General features: G+C 31.6%; 1 protein-coding gene across 5 annotated transcripts; it reads right to left on the bottom strand.

Annotated features, from left to right (window-relative positions):
- Nucleotides 1–275: 275 nt before the first annotated feature.
- dgrn (degringolade) lies at nucleotides 276–7,876 on the bottom strand. Of its 5 annotated transcripts, none has more exons than XM_075292612.1 (4): nucleotides 7,773–7,876; nucleotides 6,961–7,243; nucleotides 1,966–2,058; nucleotides 276–1,347 (listed from the first exon to the last, which is right to left on the bottom strand). In XM_075292612.1, the coding sequence occupies exons 1-4, from the start codon at nucleotides 7,776–7,778 to the stop codon at nucleotides 665–667; spliced, it is 1,065 nt and encodes a 354-aa protein (XP_075148727.1). In that variant the 5' UTR covers nucleotides 7,779–7,876; the 3' UTR covers nucleotides 276–664. The 5 variants fall into 5 exon arrangements, with proteins under 5 accessions (XP_075148727.1, XP_075148723.1, XP_075148724.1 ...); XM_075292608.1 differs by having other exon boundaries at nucleotides 6,961–7,246; nucleotides 7,648–7,846; XM_075292609.1 differs by having other exon boundaries at nucleotides 7,648–7,845.
- Nucleotides 7,877–14,979: the final 7,103 nt, after the last annotated feature.

Raw genomic sequence — 14,979 nt, 5'->3', positions numbered from 1 at the left:
TTCTTTGTATATTACCGCTTGTATTCAATATTAGGCAATATTAGTATTGTTACATTGAAATACTCTCGTACATTCCATTCTATCATCTCCAAACACTACTACAAAGTGCCAATTCATCGTTATTTCCAAACAACAGCGCATTGTTGTTTTTACGTTTTTTGATGGTAGGAGTCAATTTTCAATGTCAGGACGATGAATTTTCAATAGGCATTTTAATACATTGAAATTCTCTCTTATCTTTACATCCACACAATTTACATTAATACAACAATTCATCCGGTAAATAATTTATTATAATCAAAACTTAAATACATCATATAAAATATATAGAGGTAATAAACAAAAACATTTTCAAATAATTCATATATAAAACTAAAATGCATGAACATGAGGTGATGTTAACAAATGAGGAAAAAAACCATGGCTTTGCATTATTTTCTATGGATATTCGAAATTACCTTTTTGAATTAAAAACTGAATAGAAAAAAAAACTACGATTTCAAATATCAATAGAACGAAATACAGAGTCGTACAAATGATGTAAATTTAAATGAGTAAATCTAAGGTGTTGGCACTAGCAAAAGAAAAAACAAAATATTTAATTATTTCATGAAAATAAAAAAGTAATGCGCTCGCGCATAACACTATAATTTAGAATCGAAACTCAAACATATATACGTATTAAACTACTAGAACTAAGTTTTGTTTTACACATAGGACATTTGTGTGTTAATCGTATGGCATGTCGTATACATTCTTCACAATAAATATGACCACATTTCGTGGTAGTTGGCCTACGTTTTAGGCAAGATTCCATGCATACGGGACACATAAAAGGCGTATTATCTAATGAACTATTTTCACTTTGAGATTTGGATGGAGAAGGAGAATTTGTGGCTACATTTGGCAAATCCTCTTTTGATTTAGATTTGGATAGACGTCGTCGACGAACTGGTATTTCCTCTACTTCAACTCCAACCGGCGTCTCCAAATGTCTGCGAGTCAAATCATTACGATTGATTGTCAAACGTCGATGGCCCTCATTGGGTGTGCATAGGTCAATAACTGGTGGCAAATTAGATTGGACAACGACAACGTCATCATCTTCATCATCATCTAAAACAATTTCATTCGGAATAGGTCTTGAATTTTGTGTAACATTGTTATTTGTTGGATTACGGTTTTGTATTGAATATTGAAATAGGTTTCTTGATGGCGTCTCAGTTGGCGTAGAAAATATTATAGCATCATTTATATCTGTATCAGTTCGAGAAGTTGTAAGGCCTCTAGGTTGTCTTCTATTGCTACTCGTCCCATTGGTAGATGGCATTGGAATGTTGCGATTATCTAGAATGTAGATAGATAGAAAAATCACACAATTACTTTGAAGATCAGGAAACAATCTTTTTTTCACAATAAATGCCTGTAATGAAAAATTAATGAAAATTGCCACAGAAGAACCTGCCACAGCACTAGTACTGGTGCTCTAGAAATGACTAAATTTTCATACAATTTAGTAATTTCTATTTTTTATCAAATTTTATTGTATCTACACTTTTACTGAATTTAACAGAATAATCTATTGTTTAACGATACCAATAGTTGTTTTTCCATTTTGGTGCTCAAAATGAAACAGGTATCCAGATTGGTTCATGAGGACCTGCTAAGGGGTAGTCCTTGGGTTGATACATTTCCCGTAGGGGGGGATTTAACCAGCCTAAATAGTGTCATGACAAAGTGGCATATAAAAAACCTTTAAGATCTACCAGCATGCCCCTACTTGCGACGCTATAGAGAACGCGTACTTAGTAGCGGGGAAAAATCGTTAATTTTTTAAATTTATGTGCAGAGCAGAGTCGGCACGAAATTGTATTGCATTTGATTCCCATAAAAAATCTTTATATTGGACAGATACGGTTCTATAATCTGACCAAGATTTAGACATTCGTAGGTAATATTTCTTACCGTTTGTACAGTTAGTGGACTGACTTCTTTCCGGATTGATTACAATTCCCACAGCTCTTAAATTTTGATCGACAGAATCACATATTCTATTAACTGTAATGAAAAAAAAAAAATAATTCAGTATGCATGAAGAAGTATGCATGAAGTATGTATTAGTTAAACCAAAGAAATCAATTAGGCTCATCGAAATTGTATTTATGGAAAATTAATTACAATTGACAATAAATTCATTTTCAAAAAAAAAAAAAACAAACAATACACAATATTATACAATAATTTATACAAAATCAAAACATACTACGTTGGTAGGTAATTTCGATACGGGGTTGGCAAAATTTTCCATAGAAATAAAATTTGGACAAAATTTTCTATGGAAATAAAATTTTGACAAAATTTTCTATGGAAATAAAATTTTGATAAAATTTTCTATGGAAATAAAATTTTGACAAAATTTTCTATAGAAATCAAATTTTGACAAAATTTTCTATAGAAATCACATTTTGACAAAATTTTCTATAGAAATAAAATGTTGATAAAATTTTCAATAGAAATAAAATTTTGACAAAATTTTCTATATAAATAAAATTTTGGCAAAATTTTCTATATAAATAAAATGTTGACAAAATTTTCTATAGAAATAAAATTTTGACAAAATTTTCTATAGAAATAAAATTTTGACAAAATTTTCTATAGAAATAAAATTTTGACAAAATTTTCTATAGAAATAAAATTTTGAAAAAAATTTCTATAGAAATAAAATTTTGACAAAATTTTCTATAGAAATAAAATTTTGGCAAAATTTTCTATAGAGATGGTTAGGTTAGGTTATGTGGCAGCCCGATGTATCGGCTCACTTAGACTATTCAGTCCATTGTGATACCACATTGGTGAACTTCTCTCTTATCACTGAGTGCTGCCCGATTCCATGTTAAGCTCAATGACAAGGGACCTCCTTTTTATAGCCGAGTCCGAACGGCGTTTCACATTCCAGTGAAACCACAAAGAGAAGCTTTGAAACCCTCAGAAATATCACCAGCATTAGTGAGGTGGGATAATCCACCGCTGAAAAACGTTTTCGGTGTTCGGTCGTAGCAGGAATCGAACCCACGAACTTGTGTATGCAAGCCGGGCATGCTAACCATTGCACCACGGTGACAAAATTTTCTGTAAAAATTAAATTTTGACAAAATTTTCTATAGAAATAAAATTTTTACAAAATTTTCTAAAGAAATAACATTTTTGACAAAATTTTCTATAGAAATAAAATTTTGACAAAATTTTCTATAGAAATCAAATTTTGAAAAAATTTTCTATAGAAATAAAATTTTGACAAAAATTTTCTATAGAAATAAAATTTGGACAAAATTTTCTATAGAAATAAAATTTGGACAAAATTTTCTATAGAAATAAAATTTTGACAAAAATTCCCACGAAATAAAATTATGACAAAATTTTCTATAGAAATAAAATTTTGACAAAATTATCTATAGAAATCAAATTTTGACAAAATTTTCTATAGAAATCAAATTTTGACAAAATTATCTATAGCAATAAAATGTTGATAAAATTTTCAATAGAAATAAAATTTGGACAAAATTTTCTATAGAAATAAAACTTGGACAAAATTTTCTATAGAAATAAAAATTTGACAAAATGTTGGTTTCCATTTTCTATGGAAACCAAATTTTGACAAAATTTTTTATAGAAATAAAATTTTGACAAAATTTTCTATAGAAATAAAATTTTGACAAAATTTTCTATAGAAATAAAATTTTGACAAAATTTTCTATAGAACTAAAATTTTGACAAAATTTTCTATAGAAATAAAATTTGGACAAAGTTTTCTATGGAAATAAAATTTTGACAAAGTTTTCTATAGAAATAAAATTTTGACAAAATTTTCTATAGAAATAAAATTTTGACAAAATGTTCTATAGAAATAAAATTTTGACAAAATTTTCTATAGAAATAACATTTTGACAAAATTTTCTATAGAAATAAAATTTTGGCAAAATTTTCTATATAAATAAAATGTTGACAAAATTTTCTATAGAAATAAAATTTTGACAAAATTTTCTGTAGAAGTAAAATTTTGACAAAATTTTCTATAGAAATAAAATTTTGACAAAATTTTCTATAGAAATAAAATTTTGAAAAAATTTTCTATAGAAATAAAATTTTGACAAAATTTTCTATAGAAATAAAATTTTGACAAAATTTTCTATAGAAATAAAATTTTGGCAAAATTTTCTATAGGTTAGGTTATGTGGCAGCCCGATGTATCAGGCTCACTTAGACTATTCAGTCGATTGTGATACCACATTGGTGAACTTCTCTCTTATCACTGAGTGCTGCCCGAGTCCATGTTAAGCTCAATGACGAGGGACCTCCTTTTTATAGCCGAGTCCGAACGGCGTTCCACATTCCAGTGAAACAACTTAGAGAAGCTTTGAAACCCTCAGAAATATCGCCAGCATTACTGAGGTGGGATAATCCAACGCTGAAAAACTTTTTTGGTGTTCGGTCGTAGCAGGAATCGAACCCACGACCTTGTGTATGCAAGGCGGGCATGCTAACCATTGCACCACGGTGACAAAATTTTCTATAGAAATAAAATTTGGACAAAATTTTCTATAGAAATAAAATTTTGAGAAAATTTTCTATAGAAATAAAATTTGGACAAAATTTTCTATAGAAATAAAATTTTGACAAAATTTTCTATAGAAATAATATTTTGACAAAATTTTCTATAGAAGTAAAATTTTGACAAAATTTTCTATAGAAATAAAATTTTGACAAAATTTTCCATAGAAATAAAATTTTGACAAAATTTTCTATAGAAATAAAATTTTGACAAAATTTTCTATAGAAATAAAATTTTGATAAAATTTTCTATAGAAATAAAATTTTGACAAAACTTTTGATATAAATAAAATCTTGACAAAATTTTTTATAGAAATAAAATTTTGACAAAATTTTCTATAGAAATAAAATTTTGACAAAATTTTCTATAGAAATAAAATTTTGACAAAATTTTCTATAGAAATAAAATTTTGACAAAATTTTCTATAGAAGTAAAATTTTGACAAAATTTTCTATAGAAATAAAATTTTGACAAAATTTTCCATAGAAATAAAATATTGACAAAATTTTCTATAGAAATAAAATTTTGACAAAATTTTCTATAGCAATAAAATGTTGATAAAATTTTCAATAGAAATAAAATTTGGACAAAATTTTCTATAGAAATAAAATTTGGACAAAATTTTCTATAGAAATAAAAATTTGACAAAATGTTCTATAGAAATAAAATTTTCTATAGAAAATTTTCACAAAATTGTCTATGGAAACCAAATTTTGACAAAATTTTCTATAAAAATAAAATTTTGACAAAATTATCTATAAAAATAAAATTTTGACAAAATTTTCTAAAGAAATAAAATTTTGACAAAAATTTTTATAGAAATAAAATTTTGACAAAATTTTCTATAGAAATAAAATTTTGATAAAATTTTTATAGAAATAAAATTTTGACAAAACTTTTGATATAAATAAAATTTTGACAAAATTTTTTATAGAAATAAAATTTTGACAAAATTTTCTATAGAAATCAAATTTTGACAAAATTTTCTATAGAAATCAAATTTTGACATTTTTTATAGAAATATAATTTTGACAAAATTTTTGATAGAATAAAATTTTGACAAAATTTTTGATAGAAATAAAATTTTGACAAAATTTTTGATGAAAAAAAATGTTTGACAAAATTTTTTAATAGAAATAAAATTTTAAAAAAATTTTCTATAGAAATAAAATTTTGAAAAAATTTTCTATAGAAATAAAATTTTGACAAAATTTTCTATAGAAATAAAATTTTGACAAAATTTTTTATAGAAATAAAATTTTGACAAAATTTTTTATAGAAATAAAATGTTTACATGTTGTCCATTATGGACACTGTTATCAATGGAATCTGTTGGCTATCCCAAAAATGCTATGATCATTCTCAGGTAAAATCCTGGCAACCACAAAAAATGATCCAGAAGTGATACGTCCTGCCTAGTTCACCACTGACCGACCAATGCCTTTATAAGTTGTCAAAAAGATATGCAGCTTGCTAGTGATTAACAGGTCCAGCGAACTAAATGGTGGAAACAAATCTGGTTATCCAAAAAACGTGACGGCGTTGAACCAGATACATACGGCAGAGATTGTATGTTACCCAGAGGCAAGAATGATCTCCGGAAAAAACTCTTTAAGCCGAAATATCTACCATATGTGAGCGCAATTCTATTACATAAATATTTCAAAAACATATTGGAAAAATCAATGGATGCTCACTTTTTTCTATAATTTCTAAATTTTGACACAATTTTCTATAGAAATAAAATTTTGACAAAGTTCTATGGAAATATAATTTTGACAAAATTGTTGATAGAAATAAAATTTTGACAAAATGTTTGATAGAAATAAAATTTTGACAAAATTTTTGATAAAAATATTTTGACAAAATTTTTGATGAAAAAAAAATTGACAAAATTTTTTATAGAAATAAAATTTTGACAAAATTTAAAAAAAAAATTAAAAAATGTTGTCCATTATGGACCCTGTTATCAATGGAGTCTGTTGGCTATCCCAAAAATGCTATGATATTATTATCATTCTCAGGTAAAATCCTGGCAACCACAAAAAATGATCCAGAAAGGGATACGTCCTGTTCACCACTGACCGACCAATGCATTTATAAGTTGTCAGCAAGATATGCAGCTTGCTAGTGAGTAACAGGCCCAGCGAACTAAATGGTGGAAACAAATCTGGTTATCACAAAAATGGTGGCGGCGTTGACCCAGATACATATGACAGTGATTGTATGTCACCCAGAGGCAAGAATGATCTACGGAAAAACCCTTTAAGCCGAAATATATACCATATGTGAGCGCAATTCTATTACATAAATATTTCAAATACATATTGGAAAAATCAATGGAAGCTCACTTTTTTCTATAATGGAATCGTCTTGATTGCGTCGTCTAGGTGAACTGAACGGCTTGACATGCTCGGCAAATGTATCGTATGAATCAATATCCTGGCTTCTTGAACCACCAGCAGCAATAGCAGGACTTTCCGGTGAAGCTAGTGGCGTTACTTCTGTTGATCGTCTTGCAATTCTTTGTGAACGGGAAGATGATTGGGACAATGTTGGTGACAACATACTTAAGTCCCTATAAACGCTGTCTATGAATTCTGTAACATTTTCCAAAGCTTCTTCGACAGTTCGCTGCTTAATAAGGAAAAGAAAGAATTATGTGTTATTATTATTTTAGAATCACAGTAATCATTTAACTACATAACTTCTCACGAACCTATTTGGAAAATTACAAATTTTAGTAACCTATAATTAAAAATTAACATTTTGCGATATTCGTCATAAAGACCGGTACCATGTTCGATTTTCGAGATGTAATAAATAAAATTATAGGTATTCCTATTAATTCTTGACCATGCGGATCTTGAGGAATACCATGCGCATCAATTGGTTAAAATTATCTCCCTCAAATTTAAATATTTTTATAAAGTTACTGCGAAAAACAAACATAGTAACTAACAATGAAGAAATTCTTGTAACAACGAAGCGAGATGATGAATATTCATTATTTTTTGATCTACAATAAATTCATCTACCTCTATTGGGACCTCCACGTTTGATGACATTTTCTTCACTTGGGTTCTTGTCTTCATAGATTAAATTATGGAATTATACAGTTATTTTACTAATAACAGATGTCATAAAATTTTTGCAAAATTGCTTTCATTTGTTGTCTCGAAACACAAACACACACATTTATTAAATCACACACACGCAATTGTTTACGCGCTGAAAATTTTTAACATATGTTTGACATTTTAGAGATGTGAGCAGGCCAGGGCGATTTTACACTAATTCTGTCAATCTATGTGCTGTGTTCAACATATGCCATTTATCGTCCAGCCAACTTCCTTTGTTTTCTATGGGTATGCTCAGATTAGAAGAATATTTGTACAATAATATACTAGAAGTGGAATTCGATTATCAGAGAATGAAGCCTCCGATTTTAGCCGTCGCCGACCACTTCTTGGCAGTCCACGCCACTATCGAATATGTCGGCTCATCTCAACTCAAATTTAGCTGTCACACAGTGATTCCCAATCGCATTTTGGAAATAATTCTGTAATGCGCTTTACAGAATATCAGTTATTCCGGACGGAATGTCAGTGTTTGTAAAGAATCTTATAGTGTGTCGGATCGATACGACTTGTCGGCGATGACTAAATAATCGGTAAATGTGTTATCGATCCCATAAACATGCAGCAGTATCGATTATGCCTTGGGACTTAACTTATAATATGCACAATATATGGAATATGTTCGACACGAGCACTGTCGTCCGAAATAACTGATAAGCTGTAAAGCGCATAACATAATTTTTTGCATTAATAAAATAATGATGCTGAGTTACATGTTGCAGCGTCTATCAGCTAGTGTTTTTATTCTCGATGGAAGCAGCGTGTCTAGAAAAATATCCGAAAAACTATCACTTTATTCCATTTGGAAAGTCGAAAATTGTTCACCAATATACCTTCCATAATTTTAAGCGAAATAACTATGTTTTCAGCACTTCATTTTCGTTTTTATTTAAATAAATTATAATAAGCTAGTTGCGCTTGGTGTTTCACAACATATAAAATGGCTCTTGTAACAATAGTGATGGCAAAATACTTTCATGAACATTTCATACTTTTTGATACGTTGCCCCCATCACAGTTAGCGATTGTTGTAGTGTCACCTACAAGTCTGTGGTAGCGATGAGGATGAAATGGAGCTTTGAAATGCTGGCAGAGATAAAGTAACCGCGAAAATTTGTACGCGAAAAGCTAACATAGTACTGACCTTAAGTTTGCAAATTTGTGGGTCCACGGGCTGACATGTAGGCGTTGAAATTTGGTCACCTCGTGGGTATGAAATTTTGTTTTATGCGTCGTCTAGATTATATATTTTTACGGACGGAATGCCTGGGTTTGTAAAGAATCTTACAGTTCATCGTCGGCATGACTAAATGTGTTATCGATCCCATAAACATGCAGCAGTATCGATTATGCCTTCGGAATTAACTTATGCGCTTTGCAGACTATCAGTTATTCCGGACGACAGTGCTCGTGTCGAACATATCCCATATATTGTGCACAATATAAAGGGCTGTTTTCTTTTAGCACTGGATATGCTAAGCCGTTAAGGACTAAAAGAGAACAGAGTACTCATTTATCCAGGACATCTCCAAAAATATGCAACACTGTCATTAGCTGTTTAAAAACAATCACAGAAAAGAAGTGAAATGTATGAAATGCTCCAATTAGTAATAAATATTTAATGCTGCGATTATTTATGACACTTGGGCTGTTTTCTTTTAACACAAACAAATGCTGCATACAGCATTTGTATGGGCTATCCAGAACATCGTTGCACTGGTGTTCTATCCAGAACATCTCATCAGTGCAAGTCGAGTCGGTGTTACCAGATTGCATTTTGATAAAGTGACGCTTTTTAGATTCACAATAGCAGTTTATTGTGACTAATTTATCAAATATCATGAAATTCAAAGTGATACAGTGTAGAGGTGTGCGCGTGACACGAAATTCTCGTGACACGCGTGATTCACGCAAGAATCACGTGAGTCGTGAACAAAATCCAAAGCAAGTCTCGTGAATGTGCGTGAATTGGACTAAAATAAATATGTCGTGCGTGAGCGTGCGTGAGAAATAAAATCGGTTCGTGAATGTGCGTGAATAAAATTTCTGCAAAATCACGCTCACGAAAAAAATCAAGAATCGAACATATCCCATATATTGTGCACATTATAAAGGGCTGTTTTCTTTTAGCACTGGATATGCTAAGCCGTTAAGGACTAAAAGAGAACAGAGTACTCATTTATCCAGGACATCTCCAAAAATATGCAACACTGTCATTAGCTGTTTAAAAACAATCACAGAAAAGAAGTGAAATGTATGAAATGCTCCAATTAGTAATAAATATTTAATGCTGCGATTATTTATGACACTTGGGCTGTTTTCTTTTAACACAAACAAATGCTGCATACAGCATTTGTATGGGCTATCCAGAACATCGTTGCACTGGTGTTCTATCCAGAACATCTCATCAGTGCAAGTCGAGTCGGTGTTACCAGATTGCATTTTGATAAAATGACGCTTTTTAGATTCACAATAGCAGTTTATTGTGACTAATTTATCAAATATCATGAAATTCAAAGTGATACAGTGTAGAGGAGTGAGCGTGACACGAAATTCTCGTGACACGCGTGATTCACGCAAGAATCACGTGAGTCGTGAACAAAATCCAAAGCAAGTCTCGTGAATGTACGTGAATGGGACTAAAATAAATATGTCGTGCGTGAGAAATAAAATCGGTTCGTGAATGTGCGTGAATAAAATTTCTGCAAAATCACGCTCACGAAAAAAATCAATATTTAATTCATATTCGTATTTTAACTGAAATTAATTTAGCTCTCGAATTATATTCTATTTTTGAAGTTTGTTACCTTTGCAGATTTCCGTTTGGAAAATGTCGTGAGGTTCGTGAATTTGTCGTGAATCACGAAAATTATCGTGAATCGTGCGTGAACGTGAGTCTTTAAAAGTAGTTCGTGCGTGAGCGTGAGTGAGTACTGGTTTTCATTTCGTGAATGTGCGTGAGTGGGATTGGCTACAACGCGTATCGTGCGTGAATAAACATTTTGTTTCGTGAATGTGCGTGAGTGTGAGTAAAATTTCAGTCACGCGCACACCTCTAATACAGTGTCATGAATAATCGCAGCAGTACGTATTTATAACTATTTGAGCATTTCATACATTAAAAATTTAAGATTTCATTTGTTTTCTGTGATTGTTTTTAAACAGCTGATGACAGTGCTGCATATTTTTTGGAGATGTCCTGAATAAACGAGTACTCTGTTTTCTTTTAGTCCGTGACTGCTTAGGGTATCCAGTGCAAAAAGAAAACAGCGCTACTGTATCATTTTGAATTTCATGTTTTTCGATAAAATAGTCACAATAAATTGCTATTGTGAATCGAAGAAGCGTCACTTTATCCAAATACAATCTGGCAACATCGGCGCGACTTGCACTGATGAGATGTTCTGGATAGAATACCAGTGCAACGATGTTCTGGATAGCCCATACAAATGTTGCATCCAGTGCAAAAAGAAAACAACCCTTAAGTTAAGTCTGAAGGCATAATCGATGCTGCTGCATGTTTATGGAATCGATAACACATTTACCGATTATTTAGTCATCGCCGATAAGTCGTATCGATCCGACACACTGTAAGATTCTTTACAAAAACCGACATTCCGTCCGGAATAACTGATAATCTGTAAAGCGCATTATGGTGTGACCAATATCTGGGATATGTTTGACACGAACACTGTCGTTCAAATAAACTTATAATCTGGACGGCGCATAAACACATTTTGATTTTATAGTGGATAATTGTCCGCTGCCGAATAGACAAATTAATATAAGTCATCCTCGAAGACATAATCGATATTCCAACCTGTTTATGGGATCGATAACACATTTATCGATATTTTACATAAGTCCGACAATTCTTAGCCACACTGTACGATTCTTTACAAACAAATGCATCACGTTCTGAAAAACTTATAGTCTGATAAAGTGAGCGGTCCATTTCATGCGTTTTAGCTAGAAGCGGAACTGGTTCATACACACTCAGGAGCGGTGCAGGACTAGTCCTGTATTCGTAGGGATGTTGATATAATTGTAAGATTGTTTGTACAACAAATTTTATAGCTGTTCCCATTTCTATAAATTGGGTGATTGTCCGGACAAACATACATATATCGGCTCGCCGCAAAAATTGAATAACTCAAAGACTTCATTGTTGGTCCAACATTTAAAAATCTAAATTACAATCAAATACAAAATTAATACCACACAATAAAATATATAAGTTACAGTAGTAAATAAATAATATTATTACAAATAAAAAATACAAACATTTAAACATTACCAGAACAATGACTACAAACAAATTTTGCCAAAAGAAAAGGTCAATGATTTATTGCATACAAACCCAACAAAAACAACAACAAAGTAATTGAACGTTTTGAAAATAAGGCGTCACGAGCGTTTTAATATTCAGAATAAAATTATATCCAATACTGACAACAATTAAACAAACAAATACTCATAATGGATAAATACTCAGAAGATTTTCGATGTTTGTTTTTGTCAACAAAACAAAAAAAAAAACAGGTGAATGGCCGACAAATATACATTTTGGAGATTTGCTGGGATAAATCACAAATATTTATATTCCAATTTCATCAGTGGTTGAGACAACGTTGTGGTTGGGAATCCCGGTGGGCGATTATTCTGATTTGAACAACGTCTGTGGTCCATAATTTTACCGACGTTTCGCAAAAAAATATATTGCCTTGGAGTTACACTACTTTTTCCCTCATTGTATTTTCGCCCAAATGATTGATAGTGTCGTTTCAAAGTTATTGTTAATTCATAATATTGTTAAGGATTCAGCAAACAAAAAGGTATGACAGGGTCCTTCATATTTTGCAATCAATTTCGAGAATATTGACTTTTTTCAATCGAAATCGCCATTAGTCACGGATCTTCCTGGGAGAAGTGCAACCCAGAGAGATAACTATCTCCTCAACGTAGATTTTTGGAATAGTTTTAGATATACGCTCTGTAAAGCATTCAGATTAAGACATATAAATTTCTATGTTTGCACAAATCACCACCGTACAAAACGGCGCCTTGTGCCAACTGAGCTGGCCGTTATACCTTTCGACATGTCGATGTACTTTGTTTCAATAGGTGTCAATCTTCGAATTGTCAATTTTACTATTATTTTTAACAGACTCATATCGATGCCCTCATTCCAGAGTACGCTAAGTCGACTTAGCATGTTTTGATGGAGTTCGCTTTTTTTATTCGAATTTATTGGACATTTCTATCAAAAGTTATGGTTAATATTGTACTTAGCCTGTGACTAAAGTTTTAAAAAATATTCAATCCAAAAAGGGCAAAAAGTTTTGTTCGGTCTAAAGTGATCTATGTCATTTTTAGCCATGTTCTATTATCACTATTTTGAGTTCGTACATACTAAAAAAAAATTATAAAAAATGTCATTTTTAGACCGAAAATAACGGAATTTCTATCTTTTACGTGTTTTGAGAAATTTCAAAAAACAAAACTTTGAACTTGTTTTCTGTAAAAATCACTTTTTAGAATAAGCGTTCTTTGGAATGTAGACATCGATATATACTTGTATTTTTGTGTATGTACAGAGCCACGCATAAATATTGGCACAACCATCAATTTTTAACTTGACCGCTATTTTTCAGCCCAGTCTACTCAAAAAAAAAAATATTTTTCCGAAAGAACCCATGTTGTTACTTAACTAATGCAGAAATTTTTACAACAACATTTTTTTTCACGTTTTTATATTTCATAGCACAAAATTATTGGGACACTTACATGTTCTACTATATTTTTACCTAATTTTTGCCAGTTGGCAACTCTTTATGCAAAAATATTGTTTCCTAAAATTGTTTACTGAGTTGCTTTGTTGGTTGAAATTTGTTCCTAAAATTATCTACCGTGTTGTTATACCGTTAATTGTTAAAAGACTAACGGCCATTTTCATGTAGCTCCGTTAGGCTTTAACTGCCACTTAACAGAAAGAAAACTGGAAATACCTTTTCTCCGGTTAACTTTAACTGAAAAATTTTCAGCAGTTAAGTTTCTAATTGGTATATGAAATATATACGCAAGATGACAGATATGTAGATATCACGGTTTAAAAGTTCGTTAGCTAACGGAGCTTCATAAAAATGGGGGTAAAACTAAATGCAGAAATTGCAAAAACTGGCCCCAAAGCAAAAAGAAACGACTGTATCTGAGCGAAAAAATATAATGCACCTTCACAGCCAAGGAAAATCGTTTGCTGAGATTGGCCAAATGATGGACAGAGGCCGTTTCACAATTCGAAGCATCGCCAAAAGGTTTTGAAGGATAATCAAATTTACAAAACGCAAAACGCTCTGGGCGTCCCCGTGTTTTAAGTGACAGGGAGCGTCAAAAGATAGTGTGAGAAATTCAAAAGGACCGCAAAAAAACATAAACACAATTAACAGCTGAAGTTCAAGAGGAGACTGAAAATAAAATTCATTCTACGACAGTCAGAAGAGTGCTCTAAATATGAGGCCGATTACAGTGCCCAAGTTGCTAGACGAATACCGCTTATTTCTTTCAAGAACCAGAAGAAGCGCCTAGCCTACGCAAGAGAATATGTGAGCCGACCGAAAAGCTTCTGCCGCAGTGCTGCCGCTAGTGAAAAATTGAGTGAAGTAGATTTTGGAAAAAAGTGGAGTAGATTGAATAAAATTGAAGTAGCATACATTTTTGAAAACAAAACAATAGAATTCATTTTATTATTCCCTCCACCATAGGATGGGGGTATATTAACTTTGTCATTCCGTTTGTAACACATCGAAATATTGCTCTAAGACCCCATAAAGTATATATATATATTCTGGGTCGTGGTGGAATTCTGAGTCGATTAAGCATGTCCGTCCGTCTATTGAAATCACTCTAACTTCCGAACGGAAGAAGCTATCGACTTGAATCTTGGCACAAGTAGTTGTTATTGATGTAGGTCGGATGGTATTGCAAATGTGCCATATCGGTCCACTTTTACGTATAGCCCCCATATAAACGGACCCCCAAATTTGGCTTGGGGGACTCTAAGAGAAGCAAATTTTATCCGATCTAGCTGAAATTTGGTACATGGTTTCAGCATATGATATCTAACAACCATGCAAAAATTGGTCCACATCGGTCCATAATTATACATAGCCCCCATATAAACTGATCCCCCGATTTGGCTTGCGGAGCCTCTAAGAGAACCAAATTTCATCC

Source organism: Haematobia irritans, chromosome 1, assembly GCF_050003625.1.
Source record: "Haematobia irritans isolate KBUSLIRL chromosome 1, ASM5000362v1, whole genome shotgun sequence".
Lineage (NCBI taxonomy): Eukaryota > Metazoa > Arthropoda > Insecta > Diptera > Muscidae > Haematobia > Haematobia irritans.
This window is presented reverse-complemented; position numbering and strand designations above follow the sequence as displayed.